At 42.8% G+C, this 23,618-nt stretch overlaps 1 protein-coding gene across 4 annotated transcripts in view; it reads left to right on the top strand.

Moving 5' to 3' along the window:
* The window catches only part of MITF (melanocyte inducing transcription factor), a 99,854-nt gene that overhangs the window by 38,562 nt on the left and 37,674 nt on the right, over positions 1-23,618 (top strand). For all 4 annotated transcript variants that reach the window (XM_054639878.2, XM_054639879.2, XM_077184524.1 and 1 more), the window contains one exon: positions 16,837-17,083. In XM_054639878.2, coding sequence (XP_054495853.1) covers positions 16,837-17,083 — 247 coding nt within the window. The remainder of the gene's footprint in view (positions 1-16,836; positions 17,084-23,618) is intronic.

Consider the following 23,618-nt stretch of genomic DNA (forward strand, 5'->3'; position numbering starts at 1 on the left):
AATGTGATTTTAAAATTTTTTTTTGTGAGGGAAGCCTGAGATCACTCCACATCGTGTTGATCACAGAAATTGTTCCAGAGTCCTGGGCCTAAGCTCATATGGGGAAACAGCCCTGGATCAATGAAAGAAAACATTCAGCAATGTGCATTTTATACAAGCATTTAAACTTTTTTTTTTTTTTTTGGTTTTGTTTAGTAATAAAAGGAACAAAGCTATTATTAGTGACCATGGGCTTGGGAGTTTGCTAAAGCAGCAATAGTTACTCATCTGTTTTCATTTGCAGAAGTGTTCTAACAAAGGCAGCCACAAATGCAGCAGCAGGGTTAGGAGGTGGATGGTAGGAGTGGAAGTGCAGTTTCTGGAAGCCAGTGCTTGCTGAGACCTTTCTGTTTAGTCTTGGTTCTGTGGCCACCAGGAGCTCAGGTCCCAGGGAGCTCTTGCCTTGCCTTGGATTGAAAGGTGAAAGGATGAATCCCCTGGGTAAGTCCTTGGTCCTTTTTCTTCTCTGAGCTGCAGCAGAGCTCCACAGAGCAATTGTCCCTCCTGGTGCCAGCCTGGGGTTGTGCCTGCACGTCAGCTCCTGCAGCTGGCTGGCAGAGATGGAGAAGAAGCAGTGATATATAAGAATTTTGTTTTAGTTTTCCCTCTCTCCTCCTGGCCCAGGTAGGAATAAAATAGAGAAATTATCTGACTTGGAACCACAAGAAACTACAATATTTTCTCGCTCATTTCTTTTTCTTTTTCAAACCAGCTGAACAAGCGTGCACAAGACCTTTTGCATGTGCTTTCATGTGCAGCCAGCTGGGTCAGGGTTTGCTCCGTGGCAGATGCTGTGGACTCAGAGCTGACTCTGTACGTGGGGGGATCCACGCTGCCTGCGAGGGCAGTTTCCTCAGGTGCTGGAAGGCAGGCAGGATTTTGGCTCAAAATGCTGTGCTGTGCCCAAAGATTCTGTGGGAAATCGGAATGAGATTCTCCTATTGATTTCCTTGGGTTTGGGACCATGTTCCACCTAAGTTTGGTTGTGATGTGCTGAGTATGTGCCTGAATTTAAGGATGGAATTAAATGCTCCATGAGAGTTGCTGTCTAATAATCTCAACCAGCCTCTTTTTCTCCCCAATCCTGCAGCTGAAAGTCTGATTTACAATTTGAGTTTACATCCTGAGGTTGGTGTGACAAATACCATGAGAAATATCTTGAATAAGTAACAAATTTCAGGAATTGCTGTTTTCCCATGTGTCTGCGTGCTGAAGATACAAACTTAAAACCACAGAATTGCAGAAGACCTAACTGGAAAGGAGAGCTGCAGAAGGAAAACTCATGTTAGTGCACAGGGATCTGTTGGGGCAGCCGAGCCTAGAAAGTTGCAATTATATTTCTAGTGTCAGAAATGATACTGAGATAGCAGATAAGCAGAGGAGGAGTCATTGAGCTGCTTTATCGTGCTGCTTACAGAAATGTGAAATTTAGCATGATAATTGAATAAAAGGTCTTATCTGTAGCTACGGTTGTTAATGGCCAGAAACTGACATCTAAGAGGACAGATTATGTAATTTGCACCAACGTTGTAAATACATCTTTTTTTTTTCCTGGATGTCATGCAAACATTTTTTATAAAAACAAACATCTCTGCACTGCGTGAATAATATTTTGGTTTCAAAGATGCCAAACTTTTGGAAGTAGACTGATAGAATAAGAAAGATGTCAAATATTTTTACACATGGCATGTTGTGGAAGGCTTTTTGGTTTTTAGGAGTGGGTTATTAAAATTTTTCATCTTCTAGTTTTCTTTCTTTTTATTGTTTTGAAGGTTTTGCAAGCATAAGAAAGTATGTAGGCGCAAAAGTTTGAAGTGACCTGGCACTAGAGGGAACAAAGAAACCTTCACCCTCTTGAAACAGGATTCTGCACACAGAACTCCAGTTTGCTCAGTTTTCCTCCGTGGCAAACAAATTTTTGAAGTTTACTTTGGCAGGAATTCCCACCACCATTATGTTAAACAGAAATGGGTGTTTCCAAGAAGCATGTTTCTTTGTTGCCATGCGGAAATACAGTTTTAAATCTGTTTTCTGTAGGCACTTTGTTTTGCTTTTCATTTCCTTGTCTTCTTCCCATGCATCTATAGATTCCCACTGGGAATCCTGGAATAATTTATTGGTTTGGGTTGGAAGGGACCTTAAAGATCATCCAGTTCCAACCCCCCTGCCATGGGAAGGGACACCTTCCACTAGACCAGGTTGCTCAAACTATTTTAAGGTAAATAGTTATAATCATGTTTTTAATTGAAATGAGGAAAGAACTTCGTTCTGGCTTGAACTTCACTGTTTACATTTTTTTGCATGTGAAATGTTAACTGATAAAAAATGCCTGCAGGTTGGGATCCACCTTAGATTTGCAATTTGTTTTTTTAGTCCTAAGGAACTTTATTACATTTAATCTCAAATGAAAAATTATAAAGGACTTTGCTGTAGAAAACCTATCAGTTTTCTGCCAACATTTTTTTTTTTTGTGCTCTAGTGGTTATGGAAAACCTTATAGAAAACCCCTCGTGTATTGCTTCTTGGAGGGTGGTACTTGAGGGGTTGATAAAATGATGCTGCTGTTGAATAATGCAATGAGAAAATGATAAATCTGGGAATTTTTGTGCTTTAAACCTGTTTTTTCACCAGGCTAAGGCTATTCAGCCCATCCCTGCCATCTCCAGCTGTTACTTGCATGTGGACATGGAAAGGGCTCAAACATTCACTGGAATCACAGTAGCCTTTTACTGCCTTTTTATTTTTAATGGCAGTATATTGAGGTTTTCTTAACTAAGGAGTGGTACAGTTTACCTGAAGAAGTAACTGTCAGGCTGGTTTTGGTGTCAGCACCTCCCTTCTGGCACTTGCTAATGCTTCATCTGCATTTTTTGTCCTGGGCCACCACAGTACCAAGGTCTTGGACCTGGTTGAAAGCCCTTTGGCCTGGGAACTGCTTTATTCTGGCTGACTCTGCAATCCCCAATTTACCTGATGCTGGTTCTGCAGAGGCATGCGGTGGGATGGGTGGAGAAAATTGATTATTATGGTTTTTCGCCTAGGGCTTTTTTCCTCTTGTTTCAGGGAATTTCTCAATCCCAGGCTGTAAAGATTTAATGTGCTGGTTTTTTAGTAGTACTTAACACTTGTAAGATTTTTAAAAACATACATAATCACTCAAATATTAAGGACTTCAGTTGCAAACAGCTTGGATATGGACTTAATCACAAGAATATATTAATGCATTTGATCTGCTTTGGGTTTTTTTCAGTGTAACTTTTCCAGCTTAGCATTGCTGTGAATTTTTGAGATCATCTTTGCTTTTCCCGAGTTTTTTAATAAACTATTTTAGCAGCAGGAGCTAGTGTAAGTGTCCTTAGAAAGCACTTGCTCTGCCAGACAGGAAGGTGTTTTTCAGGTTCCATACTTTGGTTTTGTGTACTTAATTATTACTTTTTTCAGAATAAATTAGCCTGTATTAAAAGCACACCGGAGGCTGGAGTTCTTTGTTCCCAGGCTGGAAATAACATGGTCAGTGAAGGTGTTTTCATTATGCTCCACTCTTGAACTTCAGGGGAAATTTTGGATGGCATGTTCAGGATGTTGAACGGTTACAGGCTGTCAAAGGTTTGGGTTTTCATGCTGCTGTGACAAACTGAAAGGGTTCTTCTCTGCTGAGCCTGTGAGCAGGTGTTGTAAGAGCCTGGCAGCTTCACCTTCAGTGCTGTGTTGCTGAGTAGGGTAACAGGACATGGCTGTTGGCTACAGAGGATGGAGCATTCTGGGATTTAGAGATGTGGTTTCCCCTTCTGTCTGTACTGCCCAGGCTGTGTGTCCCCAAGGGGCTCTGTTCTAAAGCCTTGTGTTGGAAGTCATGGGTGATGGTGGCTGTTGGACCTTCCAGGTGCTGTCTTTCCTTCAAAAGGTATCCATCCCTCTTAATCTGCTCTGGATGAAACCTCCTGCTCTGCACGCCTTCTGTCTACTTTAGGATTTCTCTTTTTGTAGTAGATATTTCTTGAGTGAGTTTGTTTTGGGGGAACCTCTAATCTTTAATTAAGAAAGTAGGGGTTGCATTTTGAGGTATTATTTACTGCTTTAATTCAGCATGGTGTATATGAAGGCTCCTGTTGTGTGCAATATTCCAGCACCACTTCAGACCCATCTGCTCTCCCAAGGAGTTTGCTTTGCTCTGTATCTGTCCTTTTTGAGCCTCTGGCTGCAGGGCATCTTCTGTGTTCAGGAAATGGCTGGACATGTGAACCAGAGTGGAGCACTGAGTGCCAAGGTGGTGGTTGGTCAAAGGTTGGGCTTGATGATTTAAAGTCTTCTCCAGCCTTATTGATTCTGTGATTCTGTTTCCTGCAGTTCCTTGCTGGCTGCTTTATTCCACAGTGACCTACTTTGATTAGGCAGCCAGGCTTTATTTGCAAAGGAGCATGTTGTTCCTTCGCCAGTCCTCCAGCTGGAAGTGGTTTCAGGTCTGAACTTCTCAGAATGAGTCTGTTGATACCAATTTAATCTTGTTCATGGCTGGTTTATATCGCTTGGTGACATGCCAGGGTTGTTCTCTCCTGGGTGTTTGTTTCTCTGCTGTATTTATAGACAGCAACACTCACTCCTGTCAACCTCCAAACTTTTCTTTAGCTTCCCACTATAACGTGGGCTTGTTTCCCTTGTCCCCTCAATTTTAGCTCTGTGTTCTTGAGCACATTGCCCAAGCATGAGCCCTTGCCCACAAGGCACACACAGGTTTGGCTCTTGGAACACAGTGCTTCTCCATCCTCTGGGGCATTGCCTTGTCTGATACAGCCCGAGGCTGCTGCTTTTTGTGCTTTGCAGTGCTTGGCCACTTGTGACATCGGCAGTGACTCATTCCCCTGGGCTCCTCTCAGTCCCATTGAGTTTAAATTCATCAGGGAAATACAGATGATGTACCATATCCTGTTGTGCTTTGAAAGATCCTAATGGAGTTGTGGCAGCTCACCAGAAGGATGAGCTGTTTCTCTTGACCTGTGATCTGAAACAATACAGACCAAATCCAGCAGATACAAATCAAGGGGAATTTTATCCATGAGTTGCTTCCCCGAAGTGTCAGTGGATCCAAGGCTGGAGCCTGAGCAGAGGCATTTGGAACAGATGTTTCAGGTTAATAGAGAAGAGATTGAAGAGCTTATTTTGAAAGAAAATAACTGGGAATATGAAGAGGGATACAGAAAACCCAGTGAGCAATTCAGGTGTGTAATCTGGTAATAAGTTTAAATGCTGTCCCTTTACAAGGGGAGGAAAAGAAGTGTAATTTGAGTGTGGTGAGAGCTCAGGCAGTGCCTTGCAGCCATGGTAAAGGCTGGTAGGAGCTCAGCATGGATTGGGACCTGGAATTGTTGAAATCTTCCATTCTTCAAAAATGGCAAGACAAGGCTGTGTTGAAATCAGAGAGCCAGGAGGGCAGGGTGAGAGCCCAGGTCCTCGCTGGCCTCTTGGTGTTCCTGAAGCCACTGCTGCAGGCTGTTTATTTGGGGTGACGCTGCTGTTTCACCCTTTGCCTCTTTACCCTTTTTATCCCAGCTCAGGGCTCTGCCAGACGCTGGGGAAGAGGGGACAAAGCTCCATCTAGTGTGGAAAGGGAGATGTCAGGGAGCTGGCCAAGTGAGAAATCCTACAGAAGCTGCCTTCCCCTAGTCCAGGCATGGGGGTTGCTTTTTTGGCTGCTTTTGTTTTGGGGTTTGTTTTGGCAGCTTGTGTAAAGGACTGCAAAGTGCTTTGGCTTTGCAAGTGTTAATTGAATAACTCTGGCATTGTCAGCTGATGTTCATTTTTGGTACTCTGAAAGTGTGTGCAGGATAATACAGGCTTTAATGCAGTTTTAAGTAGTCTGTAGTGTCAATTCAAGGCAAATCTAAATATATATCCTTCTATTAAGATTAAGAATTCTGTAGCCAGGTTGTAGCTGTGTGAAGGGAAGTGGCACAGAAGTATAACACTACTATGGTGGAATATCTTAGTTTAAGATGAAGTTCAAGATTTGTACAAAAATAAACTATGGTAAGATAGATGATAAAAGCTGTTATCCATATATACTTGCATTATCTGCTTTTAAAAACAAGAAAGAATAGCATATCATCTTGCTTGTTCTGAAGTTTAGAAAAAAAATAATTTTTTCCTCTCCTGAATATTGTAAAGCTAGTTGCAGTTCCTGAATGTGGAAGGGAAAAATATTTTCAGTGTATTAGATATATATTGGCAACTAAGTATCAGGCAGCCACTAAATTTCTGAATTCAGTAATGGTTGTATGACAAAAAAAACCAAAAAAAGCTACTAAAGGTTAATCCAGATTTCTTATGTGGGTTCTGAAGGAAACATTTTTTTATTTTCCTTAATCCACCTGTGATGTCCCATTCTTACCCAAGCACATGCTGCTTGTCCTCCTGCCTGCTATACCTCAGTGCCAAAGACCACTGGGCAGAATTGGTCCCTGCCCAAAGTGATAGATCAGTGTAATCTGTGGGAACTTGGGATCAAACTCCTCTGTGGGTTTTCATTGTTGTTCTGGGGGTTTTCATGGTTTCCAGCGTGTTGGGAATACTGGGGGTTGTTCCTGCTGGAGGAGGATCATGAGGAATGGAAGGTGGTGAGTGCAGGGAAGGTGGAGTTTTCTTCCACACCAATAGGCTGAGATGAAGGCAGTAGCAGTGACTTTTCTGAGCCAAGAAGATGAAGAAGTGGCAGGGTCACTTGGCTCCAGCAGCACGTTTGCCCCCAGGGTGCAGCTGCAGCTCCTGACTGAGAGCTGCTACAACTCTGCTCTTTAGGGACAGCACTACAGTTGGCTGCTGGGCTCCAGCAAGTCTGGGGCTGCACATCATTTCCAGGTGACTTTGCTGCATGTTTATGGACCTGGCTCACTAATGTAGCACTGTACAGTGGCCTGCTGAAGCCTAAAATAACAGAAGGTGTGAAATGCTGCTCCACACCAATGGTGGGGGCTCCAGCAGGTACTTTGCCAAGGTCACAAATGCTAAGTAAACCAGATTAAACAAAACCCTGTTGCAGGAATGCGTGATTAACTGTAGTCTTTGCAGGATTTATTGGTTATAAGCTAAGCCCTGCCTTTATTTTTTTGTCCTAGTAACTAAGGCAGATGTGAACTTCAAGTCCAGTGAAACATTTTTTGGCTCTTGCCTCTGTTTACATGATTCAGGAGTTTGCAGTAGTTCCACAACAAATATAGCTTTGAACAGAAATAGCCATTCAAGTGCTGTGCTTCTGGCAGTGCAGAACAGATTAGGAGGCTCTGACAGAAAGGCTTGTAAATAGTTTTGAGTTGGCTGCTCTTTTTTCAGAAGTAAACCAAGGGCTGTAATGTATTTTGAAAAGTAAGAAGTGGTGTTCCTGCTACAAGTGGCACGGACAACATGGCTTAGTTGTCACTGAACTGTGCAAAACATGGGTTGTGCTGAACAGTTTTAGTTGAGAAAATCCCATTTTCTAGAAACTCAGCAGCTGTGTTAATCTTTGAGATTGTATTTAGTTGCATAAAGTTATTTCTGAAGATTTTTCCTGATGTCTCCTCTTTGAGATGTGCTTGTGCATTTTAGATGCAACATAAGATATGCAAAGCCGAAGGGTGATTGCAAAATTAAATTGAGGCTGTGTATTAGCAGGGCCATATTTGAGATGTTAAAAGACCTATAAATAGGTTAGGGTGGATCTTTTTGTATATATTTTTGACTTTGTGAAATCAAGAAGTATAAATGTTGCTTGCATGTTTTTATTTTGAATGAGACTTCATTCTGTACCATGGTTTTCATTTGGTATTTCTTTTATTTACATGTCACCCCATGTTTAAGTAATTTTTTTCCTCATTCCCTCTCTGATGTTCATGAGCAGTTTCTGGCTTGAAACAAGATGCAGAATTATTTTGATGAGGGAAGAGGAGGAATTACCATAATAGTCCTTGGAGATGCAATTCCCCAGTGCTGAAGGCTTTAAATCAATGCCAGATATTTCTGTGAAAGACTGCAGTTCCTGCAAATGTGACAAATTTAAAGCAGAATTTACAGCTGTTGGATGGCAGTATAATATTTGCACTGTCCTGCCCCAGCCATCCTGCCCCACAGTGCACACACTGAGGTTGTAAGCACACAGAAACTGTCCCCAGCTTTGGGAATCCCCAAACTTGGGATTTGGGAGAGGTACCTGGTGACAGAAGGGCTCTTTACTGGGTGTGCCTGTACTGAGGATGCTGCTGACATAGCAGTGATTCCTGATGAACTGAGGAGGTTTGCTTCCTCCAGGAGCCTTGGTTTGGGATTCTCCCACATCAGGGATGTTGTGGGGGCACTGAGTGGCCTAAGTAGGGAATTGAAGGCCGCCTGTCTTCAGTTGTTTGCAGTTGGGCAATTCCTCCATTTTGCTTCGCCTCAATTAGCAAGTTTGTAAACATCACTAATGCTTCCTTACATGGACAGCTGGAGCTTATCCCACCTTCCTGTCTGTGCTGTGAAAACCCAAGGCAGCAAGTCTGGCACATCTGTCCTGCAATTGCAAATCCTAATTGTAGTGTAAATATCCAAGCGGTTGGTAAAGTAACTCGTTGCTGAATAAGGGCTTTTTTACCCCTACCCCAAGTAGTTCAGCTTGCACAATCCTCTTTGCCCCAATAACTTTTCCACAAATAGATAAAAAGGTAGAAGAAACATGAGCAATACTTAAGGGACTCTAAAATTGAAGTTTGTTCCAAGCATGGGGATGCTGAGGAATTGGTTTATGCAGCCTGGGGAGTTGCTTTGTTAGAAAGAAGAGTTGCTAAAGACATTTGCTGATCTGATCAGGTCCAGTAATGAACAGCTAGTGCTGTGGCTAGAGATTGAAACGAGAGTTTGCATAATACCTGTCCAAGACTGGTTTAATATTAAAATTATTGCAGTGATGGGTTGTTTGTTCCCTTGCATGTTGTTTTTAGTGTTGTGAGCAAGTCCTACGTGCTGATAATGCCAACATACCGAGCACAGAATTCACTGTGTGGTTCTCATCATGACTGTTTGGGATTCTTAATCATTTAAAGCAAATCTTCCATAAACACTTTCCCTTTTGCTCCTCAAGATCCTGTTTGCTCAGCATGCCAGAGCGAGGATGTCATCTGCAGGAGATGAGGCTTCCAGCTGCCTCATCCTCTTTGGAAGGCATTGAATAGTGCTGTAACAGTGGAGTCAATAAGCAGAAAGCCTTGGATGAATGGAAGGATTTAGGCTGGGAATTGCTGTTCCTGGTAAGCCTTGAGGGACACCATGGCTTTTTAGCTGGGAAGGAGTCTGGGCACGTGAGTTATGGATACAAGCTGTGGGCACTGCATGGTTGAGCCTTATCTTCTGCTTAAAACTGCCTCTGTGAATAAACTTGCTATCCAGCTGTGGAAGTGATAATTTCTAAACCAAGATAAGATGGGAAGGTGCTGTGAAGCCAGACCTGGGCACGGTGTAGTTGTAAAGTATCAAAAAGTGTGGTGGTCATACGTCATCTTCTGTCAGCGACAGTGTTATCATTGCTGTTTACCCAGATTAAAAAAGGTAAATTCTGCATTACAAATTCAAAAACTACAGAGATTGCTAGTGGAACCTTATCTCCTCGCCTTTTCTTTTATCACCTTTTGGTTGTTTTAGCAATCTGGCCTTTTGTTTTGCAAATTTGTGTAGAGCCCTTTAGAGAGGGAAGTGCCCATAGATGTGGTGTCTGAAAAACCGTTTAAAAAGCCTTTAACAAGGTCAGACTTTTAAGTGAAAGGCAAATCTGTGTCATGCCTTTTTTTCCTCTTTTATTTTTTTGGTAATATTTTTTCTGAGTTTGTGATGGAAACTTCAAAAGTTTGAGGAAAAAGATGAAACCAGTATCAGGTAATGCAGTCAGCTACATTTTAAATTCCTTTCATGGGACAGTTTTGGGAGCTTGAGGTATTTGTGTAGCTGTGTGTTCTTTTCCAGCCTGTTTGAGCAGAGGTGGAGCTGGGGAAATGGTGTGTGCGCTGTCACATCGACTCTGTGCCATTACAGATGTAATTCAGGCTCTTGAGAGATGCATGTCCAGTGGTTCCTAGGTGGGAGGTTCGCCTAGGTGAACCTTGAATGCGAAGTTACATCCCAGAAAACAAATTTGTCTTGCACCCACCCTTTCCCTTCATCTTTTTGGCGATAAAGATCGTGAGAAAAAGGTGCTGTTACAGACAGCCCTTATCCACTGATGGTGTTAATGGCCTGATCACACCCCTTTTAATTAATGAATGGGAGAATTGCTTGCAATGCCAGCCCGTGTCTTCGGTTTCTCCCATTCCTTGCGGGGCGGTGAGGGTGGTGCAGCCCCTGGGATCCTCTCAGCCCAGGGCAGTGCCGGGAATTTACCCCAAACCCTGCGGATCCAGGTGCCCATCAGGAGGCTGCGCGGCGCTCCCATGCAGGTGAGACAGGATGCACCATGATGCTGGCTCCAGACTCCTGGGCTGTTTTGGAGCCCTTTCGTGGTACCCCCTGGCCGTGCTGCCTCAAGCCCGTTGTTTTCTCCTCGGTAGGTGCTGGATTGCACAGGTCTGCAGTGCTGGGAGCTGCTGCTCCCTGGGGATTGGAGTTGCCAGGTCCTTATCTGGAGCCTCCCCTGGAGACACAGCCGGCCCGGACGCTGCTTGGCTTTCACCCGGGGGTGCTCAGCACAAGCCCTTGGACACCAAATTTTTGGGGAAAGATGGAAGCTGTTCAGATGTTCATGCCCTGCTCCTTTGACAGCCTCTGTCTGTGAGTGATGCTTTGCTGGGGCAGCGTGAGCGGATGATTGCGGGGTTGGTTTGTGGTGGAGGTTGTGCTCTGGGAATTGAGGATTGCTGTGCTTGGGACTGGCCACTGTCCTCTGCAGAGCCCCAGCAGCTGGGCCCACCAGCTCAGGTACTGATGGTGACTTTCAGGAGGGGAAGACTCTGTGTTTAAATATACATACATATGTATGTCTCTTATTCTGAAACTTGATGGCAAAACTGCAGATTTGGGCTAACAGAGGTTCAGTTTCTGTGTAAAAAGACTTGGTGTATTATCACTGTTATAATATGGAAGTCTTTGAGGATACTTTAGGTTTTCAATTTTTCCCTTTTATCAGCAATAGTAGTAAAGGGTTGTAAAATGTGACCTTTGCAGCTTCTGGATCGAACCTCTTAATTTTACCTTGTTCCTTAACCTGGACATGATCAAGCTTTCCAGGCTATACTGCAAGCTGTGTCCCCAAGTAAATGGGCATTCAAGCAGATCAACTTGCGGCATTTTATTAAGTCAACACTCATGCAAAAGCCACCTCCAGAGCTTAATAATTATTTACTGAGTGCTCCTGGGTCATGAGAGAGGTTTTCATTAAGTTCAGAAAGCATTATGTTCAGCCACTTGTGAAGGTGTGTTTTAAAGACAGGAAGAAAAATGGAAAACTACTACATGGTGTACAACAACTTAAAAAAAATTTCTTAGCTGAGGATTGAATAATTTTGTTTGTGGGGCTGGGTTTTGTTGGAGGGGTTTTGTGTGTGTGGGTTTAAAAAAAATTTTTTTCAAAGCACGTTGGTCTTCTGGATTAATTTGATTTGAAATTCAACCCTTATCTCCTTGGTGTAGTAGATAGTAGGTGTGCGTGGTGAATGGATATTGTGGGGTTTTGCCTTCCCTCCCCAACCAGGTGCACTCAGTGCATCCAGGCAGATGGGTGGGTGCCTTTTGGGCTGTGTTCTGTTCTGTGGGTGCAGCCCATGGTGCAAGGCAAGCAGTGCAGGTCAGGATACAAAAGCATTTAGGAGGCACAGAAAACATTTACCTCGATGATGGAGCAGGGGCAGGCAGCCTATTTCTTTAAATGTGTAACCTTCAAGTGCGGAAACCTTTCATGTAGGAGCCTGAAACGCAGTCCTGGCTTTATTATAAAGGCTGATAAAGGTCTCCACACCGTTTTTGTAACTGCTTTGTCCTTGGCAAGTCAGGACGTAGGAGGGTGCCAAATCTTGAGCTTGTTTTTTTTTGCATTGATACTTCAAGCAGCGCCAGGCAGTTGGCGGTGAGCGGAGCGTCGCTGTAACCCACAATCAATTATTAAATGTTAGGAATGAAGTACAAAGTGCTCCAGGGAAAATGCTGTAGTAGTTGGAGTCCCTTTACCTTGGCTGAAGGGGAAAAGGGATTGTGTAGGGTTTTTTTTTTTATTGTTTTGGACATTTTGTGTTTTGTATTAGACTTTTTTTGGAGTGGTGGTGGTGTGTGCAATCTGGCTCCTCCTTGCATTTATTTTTTTTTTCTTTTGCTATTCACTTTTCTGTCACTTCTTTCTGAGGCAAACAGCATTGCTGGCTAGCAGGTTAGAAGATAATACAGGCATTGCTGCTTCAGCCACATATACAGTACAGGGAACAAAAAATTTCTTGAGGTTTTACTGCTTGGTAGAGAGATTGAAAATAGAATTTGTAGAAATCAACTTGAATTTTGAAGAAACTCTAGTAATTTTCTACAAGGGATATTGGGAGCTGAGTGGTGGTCTCCTCTGAAAATGTCTTCTGGAGGTCAAGTATTTAAGTATCCACCATTATAGCATAGAACAATCTTAATCTTTAAAGCAAGGAGATGAGAGGTTGCCAACATTGCAACTCAAATGTGGATGCCTTTATTTTCTCTATGAATAATTATGAATGGGATAAGGGTAAGACATAAACAAAAGCGTTTAAATCCGGTGTTATTTCTTACCTCTGATATCTGGTGCAGCTCAGTGGATTTCTTGAGGTGCTAAATCTGCTTTTCCTGGCTGATTTCTCTGTGGACTAACCCATTAACAAACAGTTGGCATGAATGGAGGGAAGAGAGCAGCAGCCTCTCTCTTATGTGTCATTTATCAATTAAGAGCAGGGTAGTCCATCCTGATTAGAACAAGTGGCTTTGAAGGCTCTTTGTCTAATTTGTATAAGAAAGATTACGTTGGGGAAATTTTTTTTTCATAAAAAATACTCAAAAATAGTTAAAGTTTCTAAAGTAGTTAAAAAGCAAAGTTGAGTTAATTTTTTTTCAGTTCAAAGTCTCCAGAGAAGGTTCTTAATCAATGCATACATAGTGCAAAATAATATACATCAGATAACTCATGCTTATACATCAGATAACTCATAACTAATGCATGTGAACCAGAGCATTTGTTTGATCAATTTATAGAATCTGAAAACAAAACTGTCCAACAAAAGATGAGTTTGTCTTTTTGCCTAAAGGGACAGATAAAATAATCAGTAAACATCTGGGAAGGTTATGGTTTCTGTGGGTCGATGGCAACAAAATCAAACTTGATTTTAATGTGATCAGTTGCCTTTTATTATGTAATGGCTACCTGCATAATAACTCATGTATGCAGTATCTAACATTTCCCAGGCATCTGTGCAAAGGATATGTAATTTAAACTATTTAATAAAGCTTTATCACTTCGTGATTAATTGGATTGGCTCATGACACATAACTAATAACTCCCAGTCTCAATTGCACTGTGCTTATTAGAGTGCTAATGGATAACTGGTTTAATCATGTGTCAATTAAAAGGATGAGTCGGTTTCATTTATTGCAATTAGATGGTTTCCATAAACTGTTTGCAGGAAGTATCTGAACTGCATCGTGTATTAGCTGTGTGTGGGCTCTGCTGCTGGCTCCACGTAATCTGGGGGTGAATCAGTTCGTGTAGGGGAGTCTTGGATCCACGTGTCCACTCTGGATTGTTCTGTGGTACATGGCACCAAGCATGGTCATCTGCCTGTGCACCAGCATGGAAGGGTCAAGAAGCTTTAAAAATGACCATTTTCAGAACTCTGGATGAAGCTTTAGAAATAGCACATTTTTAATCACTTCTTTGGTTGGAAAAGGGAGTTTCTGACAACATGGTCATGGAACCCAAACCATCTTCTGTTCCTTCTGTTCTGTGCTTGAGATGAGCAGACGTGGTGCAGAAGGGAAGCTGGATGGGAGAGTGACCTTGTGATGCATGGGACAGACTTAGAGGATGAGATACCAAAGTTTCAAAGTGTTTTCCATGTTTGATCAGTGCCACTCGTGGCGGGTGGAAGGAATGCTGGTGTAGGGAGACTGTCATGCACACAGGAGGAGCTTTGCAGGCACCTGGGAATAAGTAACAGGAAATCTGTCCGTGTTCCTTCCTAGTGCTTGTGACAGAGAAGCATCTGGTTAGGCAGGCAGGTGTTGTGCAGCAGCTTTTATTCCAGAACAAGCATTATTTGAACTCACCTGCACTGATGGTGTGATGTTTGGGTGCCCATCTCCCTTTCTCAGTTAGTAATGGGTAGGGTAAGAGAAGATAGCCCCAAGTTGTGCCAGAGGAAGCTTAGATTGACCATTACAAAGAATTTCTTCACTGAAGGAGTTACCAAGCACTGGAACAGCCTGTCGGGGAGATGGTTGAGTCACCGTTGCTGGAGGTATTTAAAAGACACGTAGATGTGGCACTTGGGGACATGGTTTAGTGGTGGGCTTGGCAGTGCTGGGTTAATGGTTGGACCTCATGATCCTGGAGATCTCTTCCAACCTAAACAATTCCATGATTCTGTGGCAGTAGCTGCAGTCTGGCAGCATGTGGCTGTCCACACTCTCTGTGTTCAGGGCTCATCTGCCTCTTTGCCGTGTGAGATACTGAGCAGAATTGCAGAGGAAATAAAGCCTGGGAGCATCTTCGCCTTTTGGGGAAGAATTTGGTAGAACAGCATTTTCTGGGACTGTTATCTCATTAAAAGTCACAATACTTGAAGCTTTTGTTTACAATTTTTGATCAACAGTAGAACCCTGAATCACCTGCAGGAAGATGGAAGGATGCTTGGTGCAAGTAGGTAAAGTAGTTGTGTGAGCAAGGTGAGGTTCTGGCAGGAGCTGTTTGAAATGCTGTGGAAATAATTTCTCCTTCCTGCTCCCTCTCCTTCCCCAACATTTTTGTATATGGAAAGGTTCTTCTGAGATGGTTTCCAGCACACTTGGCTTTGGTAGGCGGAGAAACAGTTCAAAATGAAAGAAGGTGGGAGGAACTGCTGGGTTACCAATTTTGCAACATTAGGTATCTGTAAAAATTGCCAGTAGCACACAAATGAGAATGCTGACAAGTGTGGTACAAAATTGGCCTTTTTCCAACATGAGGAGAATGAATCCTTCCCTGAATGCAGCATTTGGGTGGCTTTTTTTTTCTCATGTATTACAGTGGTCTCTGAGGTGGGATGCACAGTGTTGTTAGTGGGCAGAAAGAAAATGTGAGCACTTCAGCAATACATGTATATAGTTCATAAATAAATAAGTAAACATTTTGAGCATGCATGTTCAGACATTCCTGGTAGGAATGTATAATCAAAACAATTGGGAGACCACTCATCTGTAACTATCTTGGTCATGGAAATAAAGCATCTCTTTGGTTTAGAAATGTGAAAGTGGTTCAGATGTGCAGCCAGAAAACAAGCTGCTGGATTTAGATGTGAGAATGCTTCACCCTTAATTGAAAAGGGAGTGTTTTTTACAAGTATCACAGTCAATGACTTGTCTTGAGCAGCTAATTAGTACGATTATTCCGCAGCTGCATTAGTTTCACCACAAAGGTTTTCTCTTGTTTTATCAAAAGGATCAGTGTCTCTGTGAATGTTTCAACATGACAGATCTTAAATAGCAAGATGGTCCCCTGCCTCCCTGCCCCCAAAATGTGTGCTCTGGAAGAGCAGAGTTTGATCTCTTGGGGCAGTTAGCGTGGGTTCTCTTTGTTTTTTTTTTTTGTTTCTGCCCTGAACTGTGTTCAACATCAGTCCTAAACAAAGCCAGAAAACTTCCAGCAGTGCTGGCTCAGGCTGTTGCTACACAAGCAGCAAGACCTGGAAGGGATGCTGGCTCCCAGACTTGGGTGTCCTGCCAGCATCCCACAGGTATCAGCACTGGAGCCAGAGGTGGGGCTTTCAAGAGCAGCTTCCTCCTAGAGCCAGGAGGATTACTGCTGGCTTGCCAAGGCATGGCCCGTGGATTTTGGTTGTGCATGCTAAGAAAATGATGAGTTGCTCCAGAAAGTGTCCATGGTGAAGTCCTATGTTCTGTTTGCCAATGGTGTAGAAATGTCTCTTAGGTGGTAAAGCTGAGCTGTGTGCTGGCTTGGGCCAGCCTGTTGCTCTTTTTAAAGTATGACTGGAATAAAGCTGTTACTGTTGTTTATTTTGCCTGGCTGTTGTAGCTGGTAGTGCTCAGAAGATGGTGGTAGGCCTGGGGTGGTAGTTGAGTTTTTGGCAGAGATCTTTTTTCTAACTCTGAAAAGTCACTGCCAGCAAGTCCAACCCTAAGGTAGCATTATGCGGGAAATAAGTGAACTATGTTTTGTTGTGTTTTCATAGAAGAGGTAGATATACTTTACTTTGAGTTAGATCATTGGACTGAAGAATTATCCATAGCAATCATTAGACTTGCTTCAGCTTTTTATTATTAAGGAAAAAGGAATAAATGTGCCTACTACTGTCTATAAACGCATTTGTTTTTCTCGTGGGTGGTTGCTGTAAAATTCGAAAGAGCAAATGGCTCTTTACAGCTGGATGTTGGCATTTGGGGAATGGTTTGGCTGCAGTCAGGTTAAGGCAGCCTAATGTGGCCACTGAGTTACCTGCAGCGTAGGTCAGCTCTGAATTCCCCTGGCGCGGAGCCGCCGATCCTCACCCATCGCGCCCCACGTTCCCCTGTAACTCCACCAGCTCTGGCCCCTGGAGCTGCCATCCCGCTTGGTGGAAGCTGAGCTGTCTTTCTCTGGTCTTCCCACAGCAATTCCGAGCATCCTGGCGCTTCCAAGCCTCCCTTAAGCTCCTCCAGCATGACCTCACGAATCCTGCTCCGACAGCAGCTCATGCGTGAGCAGATGCAGGAGCAGGAGCGTCGGGAGCAGCAGCAGAAGCAGCAGGCAGCCCAGTTCATGCAGCAGCGAGTGCCCGTGAGCCAGACACCTGCCATCAACGTCAGCGTGCCCACCAGCCTGCCCCCTGCCACCCAGGTGCCCATGGAGGTCCTCAAGGTACGCACCTTTCCGCTCAGGAGCTCCTCAAAACCCGCTTTTTTTAACAGGGACGTGGTTCTAGGCGTTTTCGGCAACCAAGTTTTGCAAATGAGCTGCGCTCTGGCTTAGTTTGCAGCTTGTTTTGTTGGCCTGGTAGCAAAGAATGGAAAAATTTTAAAAAAAGTTTGTATAACTTTTGTTTTCTTTCAACTTTGAGATCTCCGGAGGGAGGTTTTATAACAAAACTGAGTTTTCCGTCATTTTCCCTTTGGAAAACGCTTCTCCATCTTTCTACTATTTAATTACTTTCAATATGAAGAAATTATTAGTAGATAACAAATCAATGTTTTGGTTTATAAAGGAAAACAATGAAATAGTTTTGTAAGATGGAGTCAAAACTCTTTACAAAAGAGTTCCTCAGAAAGCCTTAATCTGAAATATGGGTGAGTTTCCAGCTACTTGCAAAATGAGTCTTTGTAATCCTTTTTTTGTTTAAATGACTTGTTTGCTATTAGTAGCTTTGGATTCCTTGTCCCACTGGAAACTGTAGGAGCTTGTTAGTGTCCCTCTGTCAAAGGGGATGTAGCTTGCTAATTACTCAGGGAAAAACGTGCACAGCTATAAGAAAAGAGATAATTTCACGCACTGCTTCAATTCAAGTAGGCTGAAGCACCGTGAAATGTGTGAGTAAAACAATGTCAAATGTTTTGGAGAAGTTTGCTGACATATTTCATGAAAATATGATTTTCAGCAGTTTTGTAGAGTTTGCTCTGCATTATTGCTGGATCTTTTTATTGCAATTTGTTGTTTAGTCAGTGAGCATATTCTTACCACATGAGTTAGCTGAGCTTGGTGACAAACCGCTCATGTTGTGCTTTTTGCTGTTGTATACCAACGATATGCAGTCAGAAATTCAGTTTTAAAACAGACTTGCTGGCTCAGGATTTTGAGGGGGTCTGTGTGACAGGTTTATGGGGAAAATATAGGATAATTTTATTTATTGAATCTGCATTATGATGTTGTGTTGCCAGCACTAAAACTAACACTTGATTTGGGGTAGTAGAGTCATAATCCAGTACGTGATCTAGGAGCAAAAAGGCAGCAGTTGAGTTTTGAATTCTCTTTCTCCATACAAACACATTTCCATTGAAAATTAAATGTAATATTCTTTGAGCATGTAAGCATATGTCTGTAGTAAGGAGTCTGAAATTGTCTGGGAAGAATTGTTTTGTCTAATGTTTGTGTATTACTCACGATGTTCGTGTATAACAATTTCTTCAGCTTGTTTCCAGGTTATGGCTGTAGTTATAATTCAGGCCCAGCAGATGTGTAGGTGCTATGAAATAGGGGTTTTTTTGTCATGCACCCAGCTAAATAAACATATATTACTTATATATGTTTATTACATATATACTTATATTACGTTTTTCACATCCTTTCATCCTAATCTGTTACAATATGAGTTTTAGGGTATTTTTTAAGTACTGTGAAAACTTGTAGGCAAGTGTTTATTTTTGGATGATATTTTACTGATAAGGAAGGAATATAACATCTTGAAGAAGCATTAGCAGTTGTCATTATTGTTCATCTTGCAAATGCCTCTTTCTATGGGAGAGGAGGGAACGCAGCCCTTGATTTCTGAGGGACAAACTTCAGAAATCTCTGCAGCCAAAAGGTGATGCAAATGGGGTTCCTGGGACCTGGCTTGTCACAGGATCTGTGTGCAAAGCTGTAACCTGCTGAAGCATTGCTAGGAAACTTCACCTGAAGGACTTGAACCTGACCCCTTGTCCCTTAGGATTCCAAAAAAGATATTTGTTCCCCATTTCCCTCTGATGGAGAAGGATCTCCTGGAAAGAGGTAGGACACCTCTCCTCCACTTGTCTTTAGCTCAAAATAAGAATGCATGACCACATAGAATAAAAAATTAGGAGAATGTGTCCTTAAGCAGCTTGTAAAATAAAAATAGTTACTGGCAGCAGGTACCTTTTGGCAATGGAATTCCATTTTGAAGGTGATAGTTGTGGAAATATCAGCAACCTGCTGGATCAAAATGATGTCTGTCTTCTCATCACCTACATTTCCATAAGTAACAGTCAAAATCAGCAAAACCAAGTCCTCTGGGGCTCTGCCTGTGAGAGGAGAGAAAAGCTGTAAAACTGCTTTTCATAGCTTTGCTGCTTGTGTTTTTGGTGAAGGAAAACAGTGAAAGATTCACCCTTTTATCCTTACTCATCCACTAACAGTGGGCCAGTTCTGTACAAAATAAATTAGTACAAAATGTCAGGTTTGAAGTCATGATCTTCCTGAAAATTGCCACTGAGGCTTCAGTGAGAGTAAGATTTGGCAACAGATCCATATAGTTTTCTTTGTGTTTTTTGGGGGGATTGTTTTGGGTTTTTTTTTTTTGTTTTTCATTTTTCCAAATAGGATATTTGGCTCAAAAGCTGAGATTAACAATACTTAGGATCTTCCTGGTGCCAGTGTGCTGACAGCCAGCTCTGGCTGCAGTGACATCATTTCCCTGCAGCTGCTTTTTACACTTCAGTTGTTTTTTAGCTGTAGACAGATTTTCCATATGAGCTGTACAGAAGTTTTAATAGATAAATAGGGAGCTAAGTTGCTAACTTTACTATCCATATGGTCTGGATTTAGTGACCTTAAATAATGAGATAGACAAAAAAGGAATTTTTTACACTTTCAGGAATGTTAACCTGCAAGGCAACTTTGTTTAAAAGTGATCTTTTTCAATGTTACTTCACAAACACCAAATCTAGCAGCTGGTTTTGTTGTTGTGTTTGCTTGTTTGTTTGTTTGTTTGTTTTGGAACTTTGCATCAAAAAATCCGACTCTAAGCCTGTTGAATTTGTCAGTGTTTAGTGGTTTTAATTATGTTGTGTGACTTGCCCTTTCACCCATATCTCACAGTGTGAGAAGGAGAATAATACTTACATATCTGAGGATGGTAATTCAGAATGACTGGTTTAAAAAGAAGCCAGAGGTGTTAATGAGCTTGGATTTTATATTTGTTTTCAAGATGTCCATTTAGAAACAATACAGAAAGAGAAATATGTGCTAATCTATGTCACGTTGCATAGGCATCTCCAAATTGCATAACATTTTATGCTCAAGGCCATGTGAATAAATTGGATTTCATTTTCTTGAGTAATGACTTCTCATTGCATCACTCTTCTGCCAAGTAATGTAGCTTGGCAAGGTAGGAGATGACCTGCTGGAATTCAAATTTTGCATTGCTTTGTGCTGCCTAATTAAGAGACGGTCTGGGAGTAGGTTTGATGCTTTTGGAACAGTATCCCTTCAATTCTAATAGCAAAAGGAAGATTTGTTACAGCTTGTGGTTATGCTTCTGCAGAGCTGGGATTAGCTTCATGGGCTGGTTTGTCTTTGAGCACCTTCTCATCCATCTCCACTACTACAGAGAGATGTCACCAGGAATTCTTTGCTTCTGCTGTAGTTCACCTTCTTTCTCTGCCTTGGAAATTGGAATATAACATAAAAATTATTTATTGGAGTAGTTTCAAGCCCTAGTAAATCCCATTAAGGATGGGATCCCATAAGGACCCATGGGTCCCATAAGGACCCATTCCTTATATTTTTATTTATTTATATTTAAAAGGATTAGCATCTTTGCAAAGAGTTCATCTTAAAACTGAGTTGTAGCTGTGCTATGTGACTTGTATTGCTTTGCCTGATTTCTGCATCAAGCTTACTGTATAGAAGAAGTATGACACAATCCCCTAAATCCTTTGAACCTGCCCAAAAGCCAGTGTGGCACTGCAGGAGCTGTGGCTGGTGTGTGTCCTCCATGGGGGCAGCAGCACAGGAGCATCCTCAGGAGGCAGCACAGGAGCATCCTCAGGAGGCAGCACAGGCTGTGTGTGTGTGCTCCATGGGGGCAGCAGCACAGGAGCATCCTCAGGAGGCAGCACAGGCTGTGTGTGTGTGCTCCATGGGAGCAGCAGCACAGGAGCATCCTCAGGAGGCAGCACAGGAGCATCCTCAGGAGGCAGCACAGGCTGTGTGTGTGTGTGCTCCATGGGAGCAGCAGCACAGGAGCATCCTCAGGAGGCAGCACAGGCTGTGTGTGTGTGCTCCATGGGAGCAGCAGCACAGGAGCATCCTCAGGAGGCAGCACAGGCTGTGTGTGTGTGTGCTCCATGGGGGCAGCAGCACAGGAGCATCCTCAGGAGGCAGCACAGGCTGTGTGTGTGTGTGCTCCATGGGAGCAGCAGCACAGGAGCATCCTCAGGAGGCAGCACAGGCGGCTCAGGGCCAGCACCGGCCCACGGAATTGCAAATCAGTTCCACTGAAAATATTACCAGTTCTTGCAGGATTGAAAACATTTCTGGTGGGCAGCTGACACCCAGCCCTCTGCATGTCTCACTAAGCAGATGGAAGGTGGAAAGTGAAGGGTGAACATTTCTTCCCTCTGGCCCTCCATGTTACTTGTTGGCGTTCCTCGGTGCGTGGATGTGACACTTGCTGTCATGGTTCTGATGTGATGCACCAGGTCATGGGTTGATGGAACCTAAACTGGATGTGCTCTGGGTCCCTGTCCCTGCTGCTGCATGCAAATGCTCCCAGGGATGAGGTTACTGCACATCCCCTTTCCTCCTGAGTGTTGTCACACCAAGTAAATAGCATGGCAGAAATCTGCTGGACTTCTCATACCTCTTCCTCCTTCTTTGTCTGCCACTGGGGTTTGTAGAATATAACTTTTCTTTGGCACAGATGGGAGATGGTTGATACTATTGCCAAGATCAGCCTCCAGGCCTGCAGTGGGAACCTGCAGTGGTACTGATATCTTTGGAAAGCTGCATAAATGCTTTGCAGATAATAAGGTAAAAGCAGGTCTCCTCACCAGCAGATGATGTAGCAGGTCCATTTCATCCCATTTTAGCTTGTTTTTGGAGAATAAGAAAACAGTTCCCTTGCTCCAGGGGATCTGGAGAACGTGGTCCTGCTTTGGGGATATACATGTTGAGGTCTCTGCTTTCTGGACAAAAATCTCTACTCGTGCATATGCTGCCAGCCCTTGCTAATAGGGCAGTTCACCCCAAAATATGCACATGTATATTTTGTATATATCTATCTAAAACATATGTATGGAAGCATAGGCCACAAACTCATTTTTAATGTTTGTCATTAAGGCATTTTAATAGCCTGTCTCCATACAACAATGCTTATAATATGCTAAATATTCAAAAATTTGTCTGCCCTAAAGCTCTCACTTTGGATTCCCCCTGCTAAACTGCCTTGGTTTGTGTCTTCATGGTAGATGTTATTCATCTTTTGATGCCAGAATTTCATCATGGCCTTTCTTTCTTGTCCTAGGCAAGGTGAAACCTTTTCAAAGCTTAGAGCCAGATCCTGTGTACTGGATTCCCTCTCTTGCTTTATTATTCCAACATCTTTGCCCACCTCATGGCAATGCTGTGGGCTGATCACTGCTGATACCAGAGTGGGTGTGGTTGCCTTCTGACCTTTGATAGGCCATCCCATTGCTGTAGTTTGTGCTCATCTTTTCCTGTTCCCACTTTTTCTGAGTGGACAGGAGTGCAGGCAGCCAGCCTTGCCTCTCTCCTTCACCCTCATGTCATTACTCACTCAGACTTCAGATGTGCCACCACGATAATCTCTGCATCAGAAACCCTGTATTTCTTCATTTTTGAAATGCCAAGCATTTCTTCCATTTGATGTTAATGACTATTGGACATATATAAAAAAAAAACAAACCAACAACTCCTCCTATTCTATTTCCAAGGTGCTTATTCCAGAGAGTGACCTTTGGAAGCTCTGCCTGGCAGGGAAGGCTCAGCAGCTGGCAGTAGTGTTCTTGGTGTAATAATTACCATAAGGCTTCATTGTGTGGAGGACTTATCTCACAGTTCTGAAGAACAGAACAATGGGATGGCAAGATAAATGTGTGGTAGTGCCTGCCCCAGCAAATGTATGTTTGTGGACATGCTTATCTGATTGAAAGTTAATTTAATCTCACTTGACAATGGTAGATAGTAGTGTGTGCTGGTGTGTTAGGTAAGCCTGGTGTGTATTTGCAATCAAGAACTTAGACAAGTGATTTGCCAGACTGAGTCTTGGTGAGCTGCAGATAAAACATTTAAACTAAGGTTACTTACACTTGGTGACATACTTTAAGTCGTTGGCAGAGAAGAACTTGCATTTAACTACAGAACCACTAAAGTCTGCCTTGCCTCTTCAGCCTTCATGTAAGTAAAAGTATCTCTCAGGCCTTAAATCTTTTGCTTATTCAGTGGGTTGAAAGTTGTTTTAAAGCAAGCACTGGTGCTTGAGGTCTGCATCAGTAATAGAGGTAAAATGTAAACTCTTGCTTAATACCCAGGGTATTAGACATTAAAAATGCATGGAATTTGAGGGGGCAACATACTTCTGTGTACAAGTATCTGATGGTTGACTGCTAGTGCAAAACACTGCTCTCACCCTTCGTCCCAAATGTCCTTTTTCCTATGCATGCAAACGTGTGTGTGCTCGGCTCTTGAGAGAAATGGTTGT

Source organism: Agelaius phoeniceus, chromosome 11 (genome assembly GCF_051311805.1).
Source record: "Agelaius phoeniceus isolate bAgePho1 chromosome 11, bAgePho1.hap1, whole genome shotgun sequence".
NCBI classification, from domain to species: Eukaryota; Metazoa; Chordata; class Aves; order Passeriformes; family Icteridae; genus Agelaius; species Agelaius phoeniceus.